The sequence below is a fragment of the Trachypithecus francoisi genome, unplaced genomic scaffold (genome assembly GCF_009764315.1).
Source record: "Trachypithecus francoisi isolate TF-2019V2 unplaced genomic scaffold, Tfra_2.0 Lachesis_group18, whole genome shotgun sequence".
NCBI lineage: Eukaryota > Metazoa > Chordata > Mammalia > Primates > Cercopithecidae > Trachypithecus > Trachypithecus francoisi.
The window spans coordinates 38,667,680-38,691,346 of record NW_022681463.1 but is presented as its reverse complement, the minus strand read 5'-3'; the positions used below and the strand labels follow the sequence as shown (position 1 = coordinate 38,691,346).

General features: G+C 35.8%; 1 protein-coding gene across 17 annotated transcripts in view; it reads right to left on the bottom strand.

Annotated features, from left to right (window-relative positions):
• MYCBP2 (MYC binding protein 2) overlaps positions 1–23,667 on the bottom strand; it is a 299,211-nt gene that overhangs the window by 86,071 nt on the left and 189,473 nt on the right. For all 17 annotated transcript variants that reach the window (XM_033177503.1, XM_033177496.1, XM_033177499.1 and 14 more), the window contains 6 exons: positions 21,842–22,057; positions 17,432–17,487; positions 15,693–15,808; positions 12,109–12,206; positions 11,284–11,400; positions 10,110–10,250 (listed from right to left, as the gene is read on the bottom strand). In XM_033177503.1, the coding sequence (XP_033033394.1) occupies positions 10,110–10,250; positions 11,284–11,400; positions 12,109–12,206; positions 15,693–15,808; positions 17,432–17,487; positions 21,842–22,057 (744 nt within the window). The remainder of the gene's footprint in view (positions 1–10,109; positions 10,251–11,283; positions 11,401–12,108; positions 12,207–15,692; positions 15,809–17,431; positions 17,488–21,841; positions 22,058–23,667) is intronic.

Genomic DNA, 23,667 nt, shown 5'->3' with positions numbered 1-23,667 from the left:
TACTCAATGCAAGACAGAAACCTTAAAATTCTTTAAATGAGGACATATTTGTTCTAATACAAGCCAGATTTGTTTTATGACAGAAACCAGTCTGCTGTTTTATAATAAAAATGGAAATGATGTAGATTGTATAGAAAATGCAATTATTATTATGAATAATAATGGCATGTAGTTTATGTGAACTTATCACTTTTTGAAGTACAAAAATAAAGTAAAAAATAAAACAAAAAGTCTCAGTCATTTTTTTTCAATTTTCCTTCCCTCTGTAAGTAGGAAAAAAATCATTTGGAAATATTTCTGAATGCTACTAACAAATTTGATAAGAAAAACATAAATAATACAATCTTTTTTTATCAAAAGATAAACATTTAATCAATTTTATCAAAAGACAGGTCTACTTTTCTCCATCTCAAAGTTTAGGAAATGCAGAGCATTTAGGATCTCTAAGTCAAAGTCTAAAAATGTTTTGTTAAGGAACAATCAATTCACAGAATCATTCCAGAAAAATCAACATTTTCACAAAATGTTTTACTGATAATTTAAATGATACATATTTTCGTACTTATCTCATGCTATCAATCTACATTTATCTGATCTGAAATTAAAATCTTTCCAGTGAGTAGCAATTGCACAATTTTATTGCTTATGTAAATATTGATAGGTTATTTTGAACCAAAAAAGAGGACATTCAAAATGTTAATAAAAAAGAGCAACTAAGACTTCAACAAAAAAGAAACATCAAAAGTCCCTATCAATTATGTCATTTTAGATAATGAGACTTCATTTACCGTTCTCCAGTTCTAGATTTCCATATCCATATATACATATATGTAAGAAACATATATGTAAGTGTATATATATCATATATATAAGAAACTTATAAATGTAAGACATTTAAAACCCTAAAAAAGTGTCAAATAATATGCCTAAAAATAAATGTAAACCAAAACCAAAGCCAATTGCTCCCTAATTAAAAGTGGATAGTGAATAAGGTCCTTTCTCTTTAGGTAAAGTGAAAAACATATTGCAGAGCATTTTGAAGTGCTATGTTTTAGGGGAAAAATGTCTTTACTGGTTCATCCATGTATATAAGAATTTGTAGAGTACTTGGTCAATGGTTTCTCTCCCTTACAAAGCATAGTGGGACAGATTTTTTTACATAAAACAGTATCACTTCTTTTTAGCATATTCTATTTTTTAGCATAAATTAGTATTAAAACAATGTGAAAAGCAATTGTTAAAAGTAATGCAGGTAAAGTTAGTGATAAAGAAGCAATGTGGTAACTGGCTGACAATATTTAAAGCTCTTTTAAGTCAATGTGCAAACATAAGTGCTTTCTCTGTCAACAGCATGTACAATGATATTTTAAAATGATGTAACTGCTAACTATGGTAATAAATTGCCAATAAAATCAATTCTGTATATGTTTCTATGCAAACTGAAACTTTATACTTTTTTGCTTTTGTTCTGCAGTTGTAGAAAATTATTAATTCACACTGGTTTACCATAATATTATTTTCAAAATGCAATGTCCTAGTAAAATTGCATTTATCAAGAAGCAGAAATTTGATGAACAGACAGCTGGAGTTTAAAAATAAAATATACTTGAATAGCCGGGTGCAGTAGTGCATGCCTATACTTGTAGCTATTCAGAAGGCTAAGACAGGAGGATTGCTTGAATTCAGGAGTTTGAGACCAGCCTCAGTAAGATAGAGAGATCCTGTCTCTACAAAATAATTTTAAAACTTAGCTGGGCATGGTAGTACATGCCTGTAGTCCTAGTTACTTGGGAAGCTGAGAAGGTAGGACTCCTTGAGCCCAGAAGTTCAAGTTCAGCTTGGGCAACAAGACTTCATCTCAAACACACACATACACTCTTGAGTAGTGTTCTCTGAAAATTTAGAAACGTTTTAGTCTAAAGATATGAACATTCATGAAAATGTTAATTTCTCCAAAGCCCCAATTTCTCACTATTAAAATATGTCAGCTTTCATATAGTATAATTTCACAGATTATTACAAGCACAGCTTGTGTGTGCATGTGTATATACATACACACATATATATACAATAACATTTTATTCTCAAATACTATTTTAAAGGCAGAAAAGTTCAAGAAAATCAGAAAATTAAAGCATACTGGGAACCTAACTAAATTAATGAACACCAAATTGTAACTCTAAGCTGATAATCTTTCAAGGCATAGAAGAGACCAAATAAGTGAATAAGTATCACAGTGAAAACATGTGACTAACCATGCCAAATGCTCAGGCAAAGAAAAGAAAAAATCTTCCATTGTGTTAGATAAGCACAAAGCTAAGAATTGCCATTGTTAAAGCAAAATGATAAAATAACTCAGGAAAATTAAGCATAGCATATATATATTAATTATTACAGTCTTAACTGTTTTAATCTCATTCTGTTTATGAAACATTAACACTAAGCTAAATAATGAAATAAAGCTATTCTTAACTATCTAAGAACAGCACATTTACTAATGTTGTATTAAAGTTAATATCAGGATTAAAAAAACAGGTATATATGTACATATATACACATACAGACAAAGCTATTAACAAAATCAAGAAACCTGGGGTATGTTAAAGCTGTGACTGCTAGGTGTTATTAGGTAACCCAAAAGAATGAAATTGAATTCAAAATGCAAGAAACATTTGTCAATTTTATCAATTAACCCAGCTGATGCTATACAAACAAGATCAACAAATGATACTTTCTCTTCAACTCTACTTCAAATTTTTCAGGTCCCAAATTGTGGAAAATCAGTACAGTTTCTATATGTAAACACCCATCAGCCTAAAATAAGAAGTAATCTATATAAATGTATGGAGATATACAGAGACCCAAGTTGCTTCTGCAAGAATTCAGATTATATGGGAACTATAAAGATACCTTAGAATACTTTCATTTGTCTATCATCTACTTTCCTTGATACAAACTTTCTCTTCCACTCAACTCCCCTCACAATGTTAAAAGATCTCATTTTTGACACAGTACCCAAAGAACTGGGTGTGTAAGTTTCAAACTATTAACATCTCCTATCACAGAAGTACATTTGTTTTCCAAAAAATTAAGCTCGTGATTCCAGAGAGTCTAGTGTCTTCCATGGTAAGTGCATAATAAATTCTCTTTTCATTTTCTTACTTGCATTTTCCTTGATATTTGAAACATTGTACTAGCCCACATTTTGTAGATTCCACATCTTTACAATTTTAATTTAAAATCAATCAATATTCCCCAGGTATGCCATCTTAGAATGACTCATGTCATCTTCAATACATATCATGCTATTCATCCTCATTCAACCATTAAGGTTATAAGTATTTATCTTTCTGTAGTTTGGCAGTTCTAGTCAAAGTAATAGGATTATCACAGCTATAGTTGCTTCATCCTTTTATAACTATATTTATCCTTATCTCTCCACTAGATTAATGCATACTGAACATAAATGCATGGGCTTTGGAATCATATCAACTGGTGTTCCAATACCAGCTCCACTACTTTCTATTTGTGCTCCTGGGTGAGTGGCTATCTTTATTCATTGAAAAAATGAGAATTATAATATGCTTAACATCACAGGGTCACAATGAGGATTAAATGACATAATTAAGGCAAGGAGCATATATATGTTAGAAATTATTTTAAAGAGAATGATCATATCAAATGCAAAGAACTAAAATTAAGCATCCACAAATGTGCAAAGCATTAACAAATTGTGAAAACCTACTGTGAGCAAAGTGTAATTTCTAACACTTAGGAAGAAACCAATGTTAGTAAGAAGGGATCCTGAATGAGTCCTTACCCTTAAGTAGCTTAAAAACAGAAATAAGAGGTACATAAACACAAATGGGCTGAAGGCAAGAAAAACAAATATTATGGGTAGCTGAAGAAAGAAGTAAACCTTTTCTACTTGTACAGATTAAGTGCTGCCTGAGAAGGAAGAGGGAAACCTAATCTTCCCAGTGCATACCTGTTTTCCCCCCTCAATTCTCTGCTTGACCTATATCAACTATTCAACAGTTCACGTACATAGCATGTCCCCAAAACTCTGAACATTTGATTCTCTGTCTAGAAATTCCTTTACTGTTTCCTGGCAACCTTTCTTCAAGACCTCCTCAAATGTCACTTAAGTGAAGCCATCCCACAACTTATCACAAAGCAACTTAATTATGTGAATATGGTATATGTCTACCACATTACATGGCGAGTACTCCAAGGATCAGAACTTCACCCCATCTTATTTACTCTGTATCCCTCCCCTCTGCATCTCCACCCAATGCCTACTTTCCAGCTTAGTATTTATTACTAACAAGAATGCAAATAAGAATTCTACGAATAAGAACTCAAATATTTACTAAAGGAGCAATTAATGAATTAATGACTATAGAAAAATTGGGAAATAAAGAGAAGAAGATCATCAATAAATTTTTGAGTCTGGACAACCTAAGATTAGAAAAAAATGGAAGTGAAACCATTCTAGATAAATTAGACAACAAAACAAAGACTCTTAAGACGTAAAGTCGGAAAGCATGTTCTCTGCCGGGTGCAGTGGCTCACATCTTTAATCCCAGTCTGTAATCCCAGCACTGTGGGAGGCCAAGATGGGTGGATCACTTGAGGCCAGAAGTTCAAGAGCAGCCTGGCCAACATGGTAAAACCCTGCCCATCTCTACTAAAAATACAAAAATTAGCTGGGCGTGGTGGTGTATGCCTGTAATACTAGCTACTCCGGAGGCTGAGACATGAGAATCGCTTGAACCTGGGAGGTGGAGATTGCAGTGAGCCAAGATGGTGCCACTGAACTCCAGCTTGGGTGGCAAGGCAAGGTGCTATAAAAAACAAAACAAACAAAACCAAACAAAAAAACCAAAACCAAACAAAAAGGAAGACTGTTCTAAAAAGGGCAAAAAGTTCTACATAAATTGATAATGAATGCCTCACAGAGGATCTGAACCCTTCATCTATTTAGCTGTATCTTTCCCATTGACTTAAAAATTATTTTGGAAACAATACAGTCATAATATGAATGTCTAATGTTATTTTGTCTCTAAACTAGAGCATTACTAAAGTGCTAAAACAGTTAAAGTCACCTCTGAACTAAATTAGGATATATTTTTTAGTCAAATATGGTGTTTAAATAGAATGACTGATAGATCAAAATTGAGCTAAGTTCATACTTATAACGAATACACAAATTCTAAAACATGAGTAAAATAAACAAGACAGCGTGACAAGATCACTTTAAGGATTATCTAATATGGGTAATTATAGCAATCTTATTTTAAAAAATAATTCATCCAACATTCAGTCAGTGTTCAAACTTCCAATCTCTGCCCCCACTCCTCTCTATAGTTTGTTTGAGTCGCGATCCAAATAAGGTGCACACATTGATGTCAATACAAAATGTTTTAACTAGAAAAGGTTGAAGAGATAGATGTAAACACTGTTGAAGGCAACTTTTTAGTACTTTCACTTCTTTTTAAGTTAGCAGCATTGGTGTTTGAATACTTCTAATTTTATTTCATATCTCCCAGTTTTCATTTTTTTATTAAGTCATGTTTTACAATTAATAGCCATGATTAAGTTTCATTTACTCTAAAGGAACTGAAGTAAGAAGGGAGAAAAGATGAGTGTTTTTCCAGCAGTAAATGTGTAAGAGATACAAAGGAAGAGGTAGCAAGATGCAACTATTTAGCTGTGTTATTTCCTTGAGGGGATGAGAGGGAATCACTATTCCCTCTATGCCCTATCATGTTTAGCCCTGCACAGTCGGATTCTCTTAAGAAAAATGTACTGACTGGGTAACAGGTCTGCCCTAGTCCCTACAGATAAAACCTTGGAAAATCATGCCTGTCCCTGCCTATGTCAGGCCTCTGACCCTGTGTGAGCCCTCAGTTAACATCTATACTGAAGTAACTTTATCCCGGATCTGTTTAGAGCCCTATGCCAGTTAATTTCCCTCTGTCATCTTTGATTACCACACAAAACATAAACCCTTATGTCATCCACCTGTTCTTTCTTTTTTTTTTTGAGACGGAGTCTCGCTCTGTCGCCCAGGCTGGAATGCAGTGGCCGGATCTCAGCTCACTGCAAGCTCCGCCTCCCGCATTCACGCCATTCTCCTGCCTCAGACTCCCGAGTAGCTGGGACTACAGGCGCCCGACACCACACCCAGCTAATTTTTTGTATTTTTAGTAGAGAGGGGGTTTCACTGTGTTAGCCAGGATGGTCTCCATCTCCTGACCTCGTGATCCGCTCGCCTCAGCCTCCCAAAGTGCTGGGATCACAGGCGTGAGCCACCGTGCCCGGCCTGTTCTTTCATTTTTATATCAAAACTGCTGTTTCTTCCTGATCCAACATCAAACTATTTCCATCCCCCCATGACTTTAAATTGTGTCTTATGGACCCCTTCTTCCAATGGTAAACACACTGTTTTTAATCTTTTTTTTTTTTTTTTGATATGGAGTCTCGCTGTCACCCAGGCTGGAGTGGAGTGGAGTGGCGTGGCGCGATCTCAGCTCACTGCAACCTCTGCCTCACGGGTTCAACCAATTCTCTGCCTCAGCCTCCTGAGTAGTTGGGACTACAGGCAACCCGCCACCACGGCCGGCTAAGTTTTGTATTTTTTTTTTTTTTGAGACGGAGTCTCGCTCTGTTGCCCAGGCTGGAGTGCAGTGGCCGGATCTCAGCTCACTGCAAGCTGAGTTCATGCCATTCTCCTGCCTCAGCCTCCCGAGTAGCTGGGACTACAGGCGCCCGCCACCTCGCCCGGCTAGTTTTTTGTATTTTTTTTTTTAGTAGAGACAGAGTTTCACTGCATTAGCCAGGATGGTCTCGATCTCTTGACCTCGTGATCCGCCCGTCTCTGCCTCCCAAAGTGCTGGGATTACAGGCTTGAGCCACCGCGCCCGGCCAAGTTTTGTATTTTTAATAGAGACGGGGTTTCACCATCTTGAACTCCTGACCTTGTGATCTACCCATCTTGGCCTCCCAAAGAGATGGGATAACAGGCGTGCACCACGTACAGCCTGTTTTTATCTTGAACTTTGTGAGTCATATCATCTGTGTGTCTTCAAGTCCATGCAGATGATCTTCCACCTGCCTGGCTTCTTAGTTCCTAGACTTAGGCAGTTGCAGTGACTTCCATGTGCACTGCACTTCAGCCACCCTCCCATGGCAATGTAACAGAGCATCTCATTCTTTAAAGTGCCCTACCTATGATTCTACTTTATTGCCTGCATTTTTCCAACTCTTTAACTACAGTGCATTCACTATATTGTTCTAGGATTTTATTATATCTTCTATATCCTTTGGACCTTCCATTTGTCCTTTCACATTTCTAACTTAGGTCTGAGTCCACATTCCCAGAGTTGATGATCTTAATTGCTCTTTCTGTCACAGCAGCTCAGCAACTAGTACTAAAATATGCTTTCTTGGCTCTTTCTTGGCCCTTTTAATTCTGGACACTTAGGGCAATAAAGGATTAGGCAGAGGATTCTTGCTGAGTCTATACAGTGGTCTCATTGAATCTTTAGCGGCCCAGTAATTCTTCAAATGATATTCCAAATATTCATTGCATTTCTCAACCCCCTAACTTAACTCATTCTTTTCATTGTGAACGGATGGTTTTCCTATCTTCTATTTTAAGGGAACTTGTAGTCTCCCTCAACCTCTTCCCCTTGTCCCTCCCTCCACCAAGACATAACTACTGCCAGGCATATCCCCTGCTCTTTTACAGAAGCAAGCTCTCCAAGGTGCCCTTAATTCCATTTCCTCCTCCTGTTTTTCAGTCTTCAGCCTTATCATCTACATCTTTAATTTCTCCCTTTTTCTACTAGTATCTTTCTTTTAACTTATAAAACTCTCAAGTCACTACTACTCTTAAAATGAAGAAATCAAAAAAACCCTAGCTTCCTAACAATACCAGACACTCTTGAGCTGTTCACATTAACAACCTCCGCACTCACATTCCAGTGAAAACCACCCACAAGCATCTGCATGCCTCACTCCACTCCTTACTGCTCCTCTAACCTTTGTTACTCCCTTCTTTCCCTTAAGGAGACTGTCTACTACAGATAGTCTCTTGAATGGTGTTCAAAAGCATCAAATAACAGAACACAATGCTTTAAAACAAAACCGTGGGATTCAGAACTTTGACAGATGATACTTCTCGCTCTTCCTTTCTACCTTTGTTTATTGACTTGCTTTATCTGTGTGAGTATCTTTCTCTCCCAAAAGCAGCTCCTCAAATGAGCAAAGAAATCAGAGAAAATTTGGACTGGGGAGGTAGAAAAGATAATATAATCTGGAATAACGTTTTATTAGGGACTGAAGAAAATTATCTTAAATAAAACAAACAATGGCCAGGTGTGGTAGCTCATGCCTGTAATATCAACACTTTGTGAGGCCAAGGCAAGATGATCGCTTGAGCTCAGGAGTTTGAGACCAGACCAGCCTGGGCAACATAGTGAGACCCCATCACTACATTTTTATTTTTTTTGAGACAGAGACTCACTCTGTCTCCCAGGCTGGAGTGTAGTGGCACGATCTCGAATCACTGCAACCTCCACCTCCTGAGTTCCAGCAATTCTCCCACTTCAGCCTCCCGAGTAGCTAGGATTATAGGTGCCCACCACCACACCCGGCTAATTTTTTGTATTTTTAGTAGAGACAGGGTTTCACCATGTTAGGCTGGTCTGACCTCAGGTGATCCACTGGCCTCGGCTTCCCAAAGTGCTGGGATTACAGGCGTGAGCCACCTCACCCGGCTCTCCCGTTTGTATAAAAAACAAAACCCAACTCCCCCTTGCCCAACAAAAAAGTCTACATTGGAAAAAAAACTGTACAAAAATGGTGGTTATAATTATCTCTTTAAAATACACTTTCATAGAAGGTCAAAATCCTTTTTATTTTTAACTGCAAGTATAAATCTGAGGAAAATTTAATAAGATGTAATTGATGTAATTTTTTGATTTAAAATTTAGTATTTTAATTATAGATGTATCATTGTTCAACTTAACCTCCATAAAGCAGTAAGCCAACACTCTAAATTTTCTTGATCACATATCTTCCTTCTCTCTTCCTTGCTCTCTCTCTATATACAAAGTCTCCACCGTGCTATTATAAAACATACACAAAAACACATAAAAAAGAATGAGATCAATAAATACAAATAGAAATTCCAATGTTTTGTTCACCAAAGAATTGTCTTGTATTATATAAACTACTGCTTTGGAGAACATTATTACGGACAATCAAGGAGAAAGTCAAATGGAATATACTGAATGGTTTGACATAATAAGCTAACTTTATAAACTGATTTTTAAGAAATTCAACTGTTTAAAATACTAAGTTTTTAAATAAAATTTTACCTGTGCTATTTATTAGCTCTGTCCTAAAGAGCACACACATTTGATGGTAATGAAAAAAGGGAAAAATCATTCTTTCCTGGTTAATATATAAAATGAAGTGTGGGTTATTATTATACTTCATGAAGTAGCAATGTTATGAACACTGGCTCTATTCTACTATACTTAACAAGGAGGTACAATGAATTCTCTCAAAGACTAGGATTTAACTTCAACTAGAATACTACATAGCACCACAAGTCTAAATAATAGTATTATAAGCCAAGAAAGAAGAAATTCAAAATTAGACAAAACACATAGAACTACTTGCAAAATGTGAACATAACATACATTTATACATGTTTTTGAATGTATAATTCTGAGTTCATAAACTTTAGTTTGGAATTCATTCCAAACAATTGTATAAATAAGAAAGAAAAAAATGTAACCAGTCTCATTTTCTACCTCTTGGAAAGGAATTCAGTAGCTTTAATTAAGTAGTAATTAATTAAATTTACTACTTCCTGCCTGTCTGTGATGGATCATAATCTGCAGCAAGGGCCTTAACCTTGCCAAACTTCACTTTCATTACACAGAAGCCCTTAAGAATTCAAGTAATTGTAAAGTAAAAGTTACTTAGTTGTGGGTTACCTCAGAACTGAAAAGCCTTAATTAAAGAAAGCCCTGTGAAAAAAAAAAAACAGTGTGTATCTATAATGCTTTTTAAAACCACCTTTTACTTACGTCAACAGGGACCAGAAGACTTTTGCCAAGATGTTGATTAAAAGAGAGGCACCAGGCTTCAGTGTAACCATTCATGTTAGGGACATACTTCTTTATTGTCTCATCATTCAGCCTCAGCCACACACCATCATCATTATGGATCTATAGAAAAAAAGCAACAGAAACAAGCCAGGCCTTCCTGTAAGTCCTATGAGGCTAGCAAGGTCTGAAAGTCTGCAAAGCAGGAAAATAATGGTGGATGTGGAGATTAAGCATCTAGTTTTTGTAGAAAGTAAGTCTGAGAGACCCTCCAGGGAAAAAAAAGCGGCAAAGAGTGCCAAAACAATATGATAATTCATGTGACAAGATTATAAAAACAATTTCACTTAGGAATAAAAACACAAGGAAACCACACTTTAAGATACATAGTTTAAACAGTAAAATCAGATGTTACCCAAAAGAATACGAATCTTCCTTCCCTTATATTTATATTCTAAGAATCAGAAGTTACTTGGTTGTATTACCAGAAAAATATACTGTCTAAAGTTAAAGCAGTAAGAAACACATTTCAAAACAAACAACATTTTAAAATGTCATGAAAAACTATACCCATTTTCAGTGAATATATGTTTAGATTTCTAAATACTATGTTGAACATTGTTCTTTTCATGTTTAAAATATAATTTTATAGGCCGGGCGCGGTGGCTCAAGCCTGTAATCCCAGCACTTTGGGAGGCCGAGACGGGTGGATCACAAGGTCAGGAGATCAAGACCATCCTGGCGAACACAGTGAAACCCCGTCTCTACTAAAAATACAAAAAACTAGCCGGGCGAGGTGGTGGGCGCCTGTAGTCCCAGCTACTTGGGAGGCTGAGGCAGGAGAATGGCGGGAACCCGGGAGGCGGAGCTTGCAGTGAGCTGAGATCCGGCCACTGGACTCCAGCCTGGGCGACAGAGCAAGACTCCGCCTCAAAAAAAAAAAAAAAAATATATATATATATATATATAATTTTATTTTTTAACGATAAAATAAATGAAATGTTTGAAACTCAATGAACACATTCTATAGTTTTAAAATATTTCCCAAACTGCTTAAAACACATTCTTACAAAAAACTCAGTAACATTATTATTAAGAAAACAATGTAAAAACTTTCTGTCCAAAATTTACTACCAAGAGCTCCTTTATCAATTACCTCATCAATAAAAGTGATAGTTCCATTGACTTTCACTATGCCTATCTGCTCACTCTGAAGGGAAGGGTGGCTACGAATGCGAAGCCCTGCGCTGTCCTTGGCCACAAATTTTCGAACCTGAGAAAGGCAAAGATTAACAGTGAGGTAGGAAGAACATGGAATAGAGATCTTATAAGTAGCAAGAAGTAAAATTAAGCAGGTTTGAACGTATCATAATTCTTAACAAGGTTCCAGAATTATTTGTAGTGAGGCTCCCTCTGCAAATAACAGTGCTTTATAACAACACTAACCACAGAACTTTTAAGCACTGAAATGTATATTACTGAAAATAAAACTTAGACAATTATATATATTTTAACTCATTTCTAAATATTGAAGATATGTGTTAAGAAGGATAAAAACCATTTGTTTCTCTTGGAAAAACAAATTCAATTACCAATATTTCATTTTTTAACATGCAGTTTACCAAAATGCCTGTACTTACTCTTTAGATTTCAGAAGTTAACTTTTCTTTTGACAGTAGAGGACATTTTTGCCTTGCAAACTTTACGCTTAATTTCAGTAGACTTTTTGTTCATTGTAAACGTTATATAGCAGGAAGAATACAATATGTATCAATTACGATAGCATTACACAAAGAAAGAAGTACATATGTTATAACTTAGAAATATTACCATAAACTACTCTCTAAATTTATTTAGGGATAATTAGAATTTAAGTCCTGAAATCAAGTAAAATGTTAGATGTTTACTGGCCATTTTGAAGCATCAGTGACAAACATGTAAAAATTGAATGATTCTGGCTCTCAGCTCATTCTGCCCTAACCTTATTAGGCTGAGGTTCAGTCTTTGGTTTGACCAGCTGAGTTCCAGGTGGTATCATCCCTTTTGGTGGGTCTTTTACTTTTACTTCCAGACCAGCATCTGTCAGAAAAATAAGAGAACTGTAACATATGAGAAAAAAAGAGAAGGAAGATCCTTAAACCTAATCTTATAAACATCCACAGGCTATTTTTAAAAATTAACACAAATATCTGATTTCTGTCCTTTTAAGGTAATGGGTATTTAGCAAGCTAAACAAGAGAAATATTTTAAAAATGGCCCTGAGATTCTAAAGGAGCATCTCAGGAGGTCAAGGAAAAGAAGGGGCTCCCTATCTTTAACTAGAACATATGAAATGATACAGGAAAAATGGAAAATAATAAAAAAAAAACTCTTGAGAATTAAATCTTATCAGACAATATCAAATCAGAATACCACTCATCATCTCTACCACTCAGCTCTATGACAATGTAGCATGGTTATGAGAAGCTGAGGTTCTCATGTTAGACTGCTTTGGTTACTCCGATATCTTGCACTAACTGTTTGACTCTCTGTGCCTCAATTTCTTCATCTATAAAATGGGAAAAATAATAGTATCTAACTCACCGAGCTGTTGTAGGAAATAAATGACTTAAAATGTACATGGGGCCAGGCACAGTGGTTCACACTTGTAATCCTTTTGGGAGGCTGGGGCAGGCGGATCACCTGAGGTTGGGAGTTCAAGACCAGACTGGCCACCAGAGCGAAACCCCATCTCTACTAAAAATACAAAAATTAGCTGGGCATGATGGCGCACACCTGTAATTCCAGGTACTCTGGAAGCTGAAGCATGAGAATTGCTTAAACCTGTGAGGTGGAGGTTGCAGTGAGCAGGGACTATGTCACTGCATTCCAGCCTGTGCAACAGAGTGAGACTCTGTCTCAAAAAAAAAAAAAAAAAGTACCTGTAGAACAAATTTAGATATATATATTAAATGCATAATAAATGTTAGCTATTATTATTGTAATTGTTCTAATGAATTATTATCTCTGCTTGTCCATGGTCAAGCAAGGTTGCAGCCCACTGATGGCGTGGGAGAAAACTTAGGAAGAAGAGCAGTGAAGTTGAGTATGGAAGAAAATGGATGATTCTAAGTAAGCAAGTCTTTTTCTTCAGCTTCATTCCAAAAAACAAATATAAGTGGATTTTTCTTATCTAATTTGTATCAGTTTCCTTCATCCCACAATTAGATAAGATGATGAAAAAAACTCTATCTATTGAAATTTTACCAGAATTTTTAGAGAGAAGAAAATCTTCACAGTGTCATTCTTGGCTATTTCTACTTTTGAATTCCTACTGTAATTTATATCTCTTGTATGTCACTACTTATATTCTACTTCACTATGATTTTGGTTTGCCTGTTTTACTTTCACAATCCTCAGTTAAGTGTTAACACTTGACAGGAATTGTCTTACTCAGGACAATGTATGCTCACAACCAAAAAACGGTTGCTGAACTAAAGGCTCTATGGATATGTTGAAATCAAGAAGAGTGCAGCAAAGGCTGCTGGCGAAGGTCTCTAGAACGGTCAGGTGAACTGGACATATCTGAGTCTATATAGTTATATTAATGTATGAGAACATACAATTACATCAATGTAAAGTACCTCTTTACCTCCACTGACAAAGCAAACGACTTAAAGCAGGGTTTCCCAAATATTTTGGTGAAATATTAATTGGTATTATTACTATCTCCACCCTGTTTCTCTCTTTCCCACTCGCAAGCGGTCCCATGATAAGGATTAAACATAGACAAATTTCTTGATTTCAGAACTTCTCAGAATCCCTAATATGTTAATGTAGATTGCATGAATGTCTCAAGTGAGACTACCATATACAAGTTGAGCATCTCTAATCTGAAAACCCCAAATCCAAAAAGCTCTAAAATCTAAAATTTTTTGAGTGCTGACATGATGCTCAAAAAAAGTGCTCATTGAAGCATTTTGAATTTTCAAATGTTGAATTAGGGATGCTCAACTGCCAAAATCAGAAAAAGTCCAAAATCTAGAATACTTCTGGTGGCAAGCATTTCAGATAAAAGATACTCATCCTGTACCAGGTTTTTGAAATCTATCTGATCACAGAAACCCCTTTTCTTGAGGAGCATCAGGAAAAATAATGTTACAAGAAATTCACACTGATAAGTACTATAGTTTTTTCCTTGTTATCCTATTATACACACAGTTTAAAAGTAAAGAAAAGAAAAGATTAATGCCTGAAAGAAAAGCAGTATGTTTTTGAAAGTTAATGGTTGTGATTAGTTCTAGGTGTCCACTTGACTGAATTAAAGAATACCTAGAAACCTGGTACGGCATAACTTTTGGGTCTGTGAAGGTGTTTCCAGAGAAGACTGGCGTGTGAGTGTGAGTGGAGTAGGCGGGGAAGATCTGCTCTCAATGTGGGCAGGCACTGTCCAATCATCTGGGGACACACAGCAAACAAAAACAGAGGAGAGGTGAACGCATATGTATTTTCTGGAGCTTGGATAAACACTTCCTCTACTGTCCCTCGACATTTGAATTCCAGGGTCCCCAAAATTTAGACTCCAGGACTTATATTAGTGCCCCCTCCCCCCCGGATTCTCAGGCCTTTGGCCTCAGACTGAGTGTTACATCATCTGCTTCTCTGGTTCTGAGGCCACCTGCATCCCAGGGTCTCCAGTCTGCAGGTGTGGCCTACCATGGGACTTTTCAGACTCCACAACTGTGCAAGCCAATTTTCCCTAATAAATCCCCTCTCATGTATCTAATATAGTCATGCATTGCTTAAAGATGGGGGAAATGTTCTGAGAAATGCATCACCAGGCAATTTCATCACTGTGCAAACATCAGAGTGGACTTATGCAAACCTAGATGGTACAGATTACCTGGGTTATATGGTACAGCCTATTGGTCTTAGGCTACAATCCTGTACAGCATGTTACTCTACTGGATACTGTAGGTAACTGTAACACAATGGTAAGGATTTGCATATCTAAACATATCTAAGCATAGAAAAGGTACAGTAAAAATCTTACAGGACCACCACTATATATGTTGTTCGTCACTGACCAAAATGTTATGAGGCACATGACTGTATAGATATCCTATTGGTTCTGTCTCTCTGGAGAACCCAGACTAACACATTGATAGATTGAAAAATGCATTCATTCATCCATATTTACTGTTATTATGTGCCAGGCACTGAGCTACACTGGAAGATCCAAACATGAATGCTGTCTGCTCACAGTCAGGAGAAGCACAGACACACCCGCAAGGGAGAGACAGGGTAACACAGCACCGTGGAAGAGAGCACACCTGACTATTCACATCAGGGAATGCAGGGAAGGAGTCATGAGGGCTACAGTGCTTGGGTGGACACTAGAAATTATTACAAAATGTTAACGCACTAATTAAATACTCATTATGAATGAGAAAACAAGGCCTCAAATAAGTTATGAAACCTATCCATATGTATGATGAGAGTTAAAGGGCAAAACTAGAAGATAAAAATAATTTTGATTCTAGTTATTCGAAGTAAGTAGTAGCTCACGGCTTAAAAAAAAAATACCAATTTCAATGCCATCAATGGTAACATGAATAGTGTAGAGTCCGATAGCCCCCGGAGTCCAATTTGCACAATAAGTCCCATCATTATTGACACGGATCAGCATATTCTCACTGGGTCTGGAAAGAAATAAGATGGATATTGGAAATTTTACTTTTGGTTAAGCAGCCAACATCATTACGATAGTTCAGCAAAAATTTAATTTGTTTGCATACCTCCTTGCAATCCTACCACCCTGCCATAGTATGCTTGCCTACTCTCCAAAATGCTTGAATTTCACTTCTTTCTTACCTCAAACCTGCACCACCTCTCTTCCTCACGCTCAGGTGATCATGACCTCACCTCTTTCTTGTGAGACAATAAGCAATCAGATACAACCTCAAAGTTGCAATGTGATTAATAAACCTACTTTCCCCTGCCTTCTCTCATGGTAGAATGGAGGAAGTGTCCCGGATTTGATCCAAAGCTAGCCCCTGCCCTTGTCCCGTGAATCTTATTCCCTCAACATTTTCAAGCTGCAATCACCTTGTTCTCTCTCTCATGCATCATCAATACTCTCAATTTACTGAATCATTTCCATTAGCACACAAACTTTAGAACCTTCACTAACACCTCCCTTTGATATTACAGCCTCCTCTAGTAAGGTCTTACATCTCTTCTCCTATTTATATCAAACTCCATTTTCTCACTTTTACTTCCCTCCCACAATTTATCCTTACTAGGCTTTTGTTTCCAACATTTCCTTACACCTGCTGATGTCAAAGTCACCAGTGACCACCATGTCCCCAAGTTCAATGGTCACTTCATCCTCAGCAATCTCTCAGTAGCATTTGATAGCTGACAACTCTTCCTATCTTAAAATACTTCCTTCCTTTTGCTTCGGCGACATTTATTTTCCTGGCTTTTTTCTTATCTCACTGGTCATTCTTTGTCAGTGTTTTGTTGCTTTCCCTTTTCTGACTACTGTTTAATTTAAGGAATGCTCCAAGATTTGGGTCTGGGTAATCTTTTTTCTACCTATGCCATCTATCTAGGTGACATCCATTCCTCGTTTTTAAATAAATGCCATCTCTATGTAGATGATTCCCAAATGTATTTTCCTCATGAGTTTCAAACTGGCATTTCCAGCCTATACATAATTCTGCTATCCCAGATTCACTTCAGGGATTTTTCTAAATTCTATGGAGGTGATCTCTCCAAACTATAATGCATTTAATTATTTTTTCCAAGTGTCTATTTTAAGAAGTACTGTTACTAACAAATAAAATAGTAACTCAAAAAAATGTGCTTAAATCTGAAGTTAACAGAATTACTTATGGGCTGAAAAATTAAGACAGTACAATCAAATACAAGTATACCACATGCTGAAATCTCTCCACAATTCATTGGAAGGAGAAAAGGATTAATTTTCAAATAGCAAACAAGTGAAAAACAAACTAATCAATCCTAAACAAGTCAATTTAAACATTTTTAGATGTTTAAACTAGATACCTACTTTACATACCTACTTTCACTAGTAGGTAGTATTATATAACATGCTGGCAGTATTACAGTTGAATATAAACACATGCTTTCTGCAAATCTATACATTATTATGTGACAAATCTCTATCAGCAACGGCAACCTAGAAAAATGCTATAAAGTATTTATTTATAGAAAATAAAGTTGAAATGCAGGACGATTTTAGTTGCAAGCAGCTGACAACACATGTTTTGGTTATACTTTGAGAAAACGATCCTTACCTCTTAGGAGTTGGTGATGCAAAACGTAGTTCTTCAAATGAATAATTTTCATAAACCTTTTAAAAAGAGACCAGTAACAACTGTAAAATCATTTAAAAATATTCTCAATTAATAGAGTAATACATTATTCAATAAATGGTTGTGAGACAACTGGTTATCCATATAGGATAAAAAGAAAAAACTCAATTACCTACATTAGACTATTTATTAAAGATAAATTCTATGTGGTTTGAAGATCCAAAAGTAAACACCAAAACTTAAAAAAAAAAGCAAAAGAAAAAAAACAGATAACATCTTCTGAGTACATTAAAATTTTAAAGTTTTCCAAAACAAAGATACTATAAAGATAGGAAAAGCTTCCACCTTGGAGAAGGAGATTTTTAACTTGTACAACCCATAGGTGATACGCATCCATAATATATAAAGAACAAATCCATACAAAAGAGATAAACAACAACAACAAAAGAGTCAAGACAATTCTCTGAAGAAGAAATCTGAAAGGTCAATAAAGACCAGGAAAGTTATTTAACTAAACTTGAAAGAAAATACAAAAGAAAACAAAACTAAAATAAATCATATCACGGTCATCAAATTGTGTTGGTAAGAACCAAGCGCTGAAGAGAACATATGCAGCACCTGCTGCTTTCATACATTGCTCATGGGAATGTGAGTTTTGACAATACTTAACGTAGTTGAAGGTGTGCATGCCCTACAACTTAACAATTCCACTTCTAAGTATGTATCTTACACAAACTCTTGCTCATGTACAAAAGGAGACAAATATAGAATGTTTATTTCTGTACAGTTTATAAAAGTGTCTATCAATGGGAGAATGGACAAATTATGGAATAGTAACCCAATGGAATACTTTAAAGCAGTTAAAATGAATGATCTATAGCTACATGGCTGAACCTCAAAAATAACATTAAGCAAAAATCTGGCAAAATGATACATACAATATGATACTATTTTATAAACTTCTGGAAAACATATTGAACAATCCAAAATATACTGCTTATGAATAAAGTTGTATTCAACCAGAGCCTAAAAATATATACAGGAATGAGAATCACTACACTCAGGACAGCAGTTACCTCTAAGGAAGGGGTGGTAATGGGTCTGAGGAAGGGTTTATGCAGGCTTCAATTGTACGTGTAGCAATCTGTTTCTTAATAAAAAATAACAAAATGACCTGAAACAATTATGGTAAAATGTAAAGACAAAAATGGGCTGTAGGTACATGAAACTTGGCACATTATTCCCAATACTTCTGTATGCCTGCAACATTAGCAAAGAAATCATTATCTTTCAAGGTTCAGGTCAAGATGTCCAACTGCTCATCCACGTCTAACTCCTCCTGTACTTACAGCAAAAGGAAGCAAACTCAAAGCCCCTTTCCTTCTCTCTACTCTTTTTGTTTTCATAAAAATGAATTAGGAATGATCTAGCTGACTTTGCCTACTCAAAAGTTACACGTGAGAAAAACGTAAGTTAAGGCTGAGTCTTTGGCCATACAAAGGTGAGAAAAGAAGGAAATCCAGGTTTCTAGACTTTGAGTACAATGTATTTTCTACTTCATCACTTTCCCTCAAATACATATTATTAACACACTTAGTAATGAAAGAAGAGACCATATCTCATTTTTCCATCCTCTATAATACTTGGCTCACTCCTGGGTGAGTACATAGTATCTGTGAATGGTTGATAAGGAAAATTTCCTCCCGGAACCTGAATTAACATTTCACAGATACTGTTTGGGAATGGTATTCTATACCTGCTCTAAACCTAGACTACTCAGAACATGTTTGAAATATTGCATTTTGTTGTGGTAACAAAATTTGCAAAAGAAATTATACAAATTGAAGCATGTCCATAGGAAACTAAAAGACTAGGGAGGTAAGGAGACTAGAAACTAAATTCATTAAATAAGTGTTCGAATAGAGAAGACTTTGTAGCCTTGAATTCTTTAACAGCCAGTGGACAATTCATCTAGAACTCCAGTTTCTCATTCTCTGATTTCTTTAACCTCAATAACTTCAACTTTTTTCCAGCCACTCACACCAAAAGTCACAGACCTGTGACATTACTCAGAATTGTTCTGTCTCTGAAATCAAAATAAAGTGGGCTGTTCAGTTTTTTTTTTTTTACTATTCCTATATCTACTCTGACATCTAGTCCCTCTAACTTCCTTGACTCTCTGAAATTTCTTCCCTTCCAAACTAAGTTAGGTTCCACTGTCCTCTCTTTAGCTACCATATACTCAACTTCTTGTTCCACTGTTCTTTTGATGAATTATCTAGCAAAATTTTAATGCTAGATCAATCCAAATGATTATTTTATCCATGCTCATATGACTCACATTGTTATTTACAAATAATCTTCAATTTCAACTGATTATTCAAAGGCATCTAATACATCTTTTCTGATCGGTGCTTTCTTTCAATCTCAAGGAATAACAATTTCATTTTTTCCCCTTTGTTTCAAAACCTTGACCCTAAGATTCACCACTTCCATTTCCAACCCAAAACACATAATTACGGTTTTAAATAATTCCTTTGGCTGCAAAACCTAAAAATTTACTAGCATCTGTATTAAGCTTTCTTTTCCTTCTCCTGGTAGAATGAAACAAGCACTATTCCTCCTATTTAAGGCCAATGCTACCACTTGAGCTCTATATTCTATTTTTATATTCAGAGTGTCTTTGTTTTCTTTCTCTGAATTATCTCCTAATCAGCACTCAAATATGTAAGTCTATCCTATTAATAAGACCCCATACTCCAAAGCCTTCACTCAATTCCATTTCCTCTGGTTCTTTCTACAGTCAAATATCTTGAGAGGCTTATCCACACTCACTTCAGCCATTCCCTTAATTATGTGTTGCTTCTTTGGCTAGTACTCTTACCAATGTGAACTGTTTTTCCTTTTCCTTTCTTTTTCTCTTATCTTGTAAATCAATATTTCTCAAAGTATAGGTTTTGAGTTTGAATCACTCTGCATATTTGTTTCAGGCAAATTCCTGACTCTCTCTCCAAACCCACTGAATCTAAATCTCTGGGTGCTTGGAAATCTTTTTTTAAAGTAAGTGCTCCAGATGCTTCTGATGCAGAGAAGAGTCTGAGACTCAGTGATACTGGTGTTTCTTAGGATCCTATCCTGGAACTTCTGTCTTCATTCACCATAGAAGGTATCATCTATTCCCATGACTTCATAAGTAATGTAAGTGTTAATGATTCCTGAATCCTTTTCTTGAGGTCAGACTGTGATCACTCAGGTCTGTACATCCAACTTTGTTTTATACATCTTCACATAGGTATTTCAGAAGTACCTAAAACTCATCTCATCCAAAACTGAATCTGTTATCTTTCTCAACCAAAACCTGCCCCTTTTCCATTATCAGTTGGACACAAGCTCAAAATGTGAATTTCATCTTTTATTTCCTACCTTTCTTCTTTACTCCACCTCCACCAGCTACCAGGTTCTACTGATTCTATTGAATCTATCCTGATTGACAACTCAGTAATCCAACTGATCAGCATATCTAACCAAATTAAATCAACAGTCCCCTAAAGAGACTAAAACCAAGCCATGTTTCTTGATCATCTGCCCAATTACACCGTCCATATTCCACTATAATCTTTATAAAACTCAAATCTAATCAAGCCATTCTTCTACCCAAAAGCCTTCAATGGCTCATGACTGCTCTCTGAAAATGCCAAAATTATAAACTTCAGCTTCGAATAATGACTACCTTCATAATTCAGACTAACGCTGCCTCTGAAGATAACTAGAACATCCAAAATGTATATTTTTAAATGTCTAAAGTTATTAGAGAGCTAAAAATCCCAAAGAGTTCTAGGAGATACATATGGCATTTGAGAGAATCCAAAATTGAAGGGGGCATAGGTAAAGAGCGAAACCCTCAAGAGATACATTCTAGCACGAATAGTAAACTGCAAATAGACAAGTACTTAGAAATTTTACTTTATTTTTACTTTTTTGTAGAGATGCGGTCTCACTATGTTACTGAGGCTGGTCTCGAACTCTCTTGGCCTCAAGTGTTGCTCCCTCCTTGGCCTCCCAAAGCACTGGGATTATAGGTGTGGGCCACTGTTCCTGGTGAAAAGTAGACAAGTACTTTCACAGGAACTGAAACTCAGCCTAATACACCTGTATCTCTGATTGGATTAACTTGATCTGTAATTGATGATCCCCTTTGGACATCTGTCAAAAACCAATGAAAACCCTCTCTGAAGATAGGATAACATCATCTTAAAAGTGTTGCTGCAAATTTAATATCCATCAAATGTTCTTTGGACTTATAATTTCGTGTCTGCATCTGAAACACTGAAATATTGGTTAAATAAACGAATGTTGAAAAGTAAAATTTTTCTGATAAGTAAAATAAATTACCTTCATCATTGTTATGGCAATGTATCGAGCTTCCTTCACTATCATTGGTTCATATGAAACATCTAGCTTTGGTGATGCCAGTCCTCCAAAAGTCATGTCAGTATTAGAAGATGCAGCTGTTACTGCAGGACTGCCAGGAATCCTTTGAGGTTTCTTTGCTTGATCTTGTTGTAAAGATGTTTTTTTCTGAGAAACAGGGACAGCTTTCACTTCCACCTAAACATGGTATTACAGAAACCAAATACTATTATTATTAAATTGTCATTGACATCAAAATAAGCAACTTAAAATTATAAACTCACAATTATGCATACTTTATGTTAGCATTGGTCTATCTCTGGCATTCCCTTCAAAGGTTTATTCAACAGAGTTCGAATGACCTCAAGATGGGTTGACCAATACGAACCATGAACACAGTGTAAAACAAGGCCTCATCATTTTGGAATACATAATCAGATATCTCAAAACATAAAAACAAATGCACCACTAATAAAGTACAGGAAAAGGCAGTGGAATGAATCTACATTAAGTTATTGCAGGGACTAACAAATTGTTTTATCAGGTAATGCAAGTGTAAATGCTTTCCCACAATCTTAGCACATTTTAAAGCACTAATGTCAGTTTGAGCTGCACTGTTCTAAAGAAGAAAATGTTCTCTGTTGATAGAAGTTTCAAAAATTAACACTTAATGAAACAAATCTTATACCTAAAGCCCAAAGATGTTTCTTTACTCTGGTGAAGAAAGAATATTATTAGACAGCTCTATCACTAACATAACATTTAAGCAATCTATTAATAATTAAACTTTGCAACTCAATTTCTTCAACAATAAAACGGAACTATCTTTCATCCAGTAACTCTACAATATAGATGCAAAAAACAGATTTGTTAAGGATGTTAATATATTAAAAATACAAATTGTCTTATAAAAATACCTTTTAGATATACTTTCCAGGAATTATAACTTTGCAACTCAATTTCTTCAACAATAAAATGAGACTATCTTTCATCTACTAACTCTACTATATAGATACAAAGCACAGATCTGTTGAGGGATGTTAATATATTGAAAACACAAACTGTCTTATAAAAAGACTTTTCAGAAATATTTTCCAGGAATTATAAGAAAACGTTCGGTTTTTATTTGTTTATGCATTGGCAGAAAAACACTTGACCCCTAGGCAACCACAAATGTACACACAATTTGAATTTCACTTTAGGTCTTCAGCAGGTATCACCATTCTGAGCTTTACTCAAAGTTTCTGCTGTTCCTTACAGACAACATTTTTGTGCTTGGCAAGAATAGGTAATTCAACAGGATTGTCACAGAAATAGAAAAAGTAGCAGAGATAAAAGTGATAGTATTTTTAAGTAATTGAGGACTACCTCAGAACTACAGACTGTCTTTAATGTTTATTGTTCTTAATAATGCCATTCTATGGAATCAGTAGTTTGAGACTTTCACCATTTACATAACGTTAGGCACTGGTGACAAATAGATTCCATTAAGTGACCACTATCTTCAGATGAGGTTACAAGAGATCAGTATTTGGACTGACACAATTCCCTGGAAATATTAAAAACCCATCCTTATACTTAAAAAACAGCAGTTTACAGGTAAATGGTTAAAATTTCAACTCAAACACGTGCTAGCATGAAAAGCTTTAAACTTTAAATATAATTAAAAATTTTGAAGATGATACAGACAGGAGTCAGAGATATACCGGAAAGGAGAAGGTGGTTCCCTGTCAAAGGCCCCACCCTCAAGCCTGGAAACCACAGCCCTAACTGAGACCAGTTTATCCCTGTATTCCGCCTAAATGTTG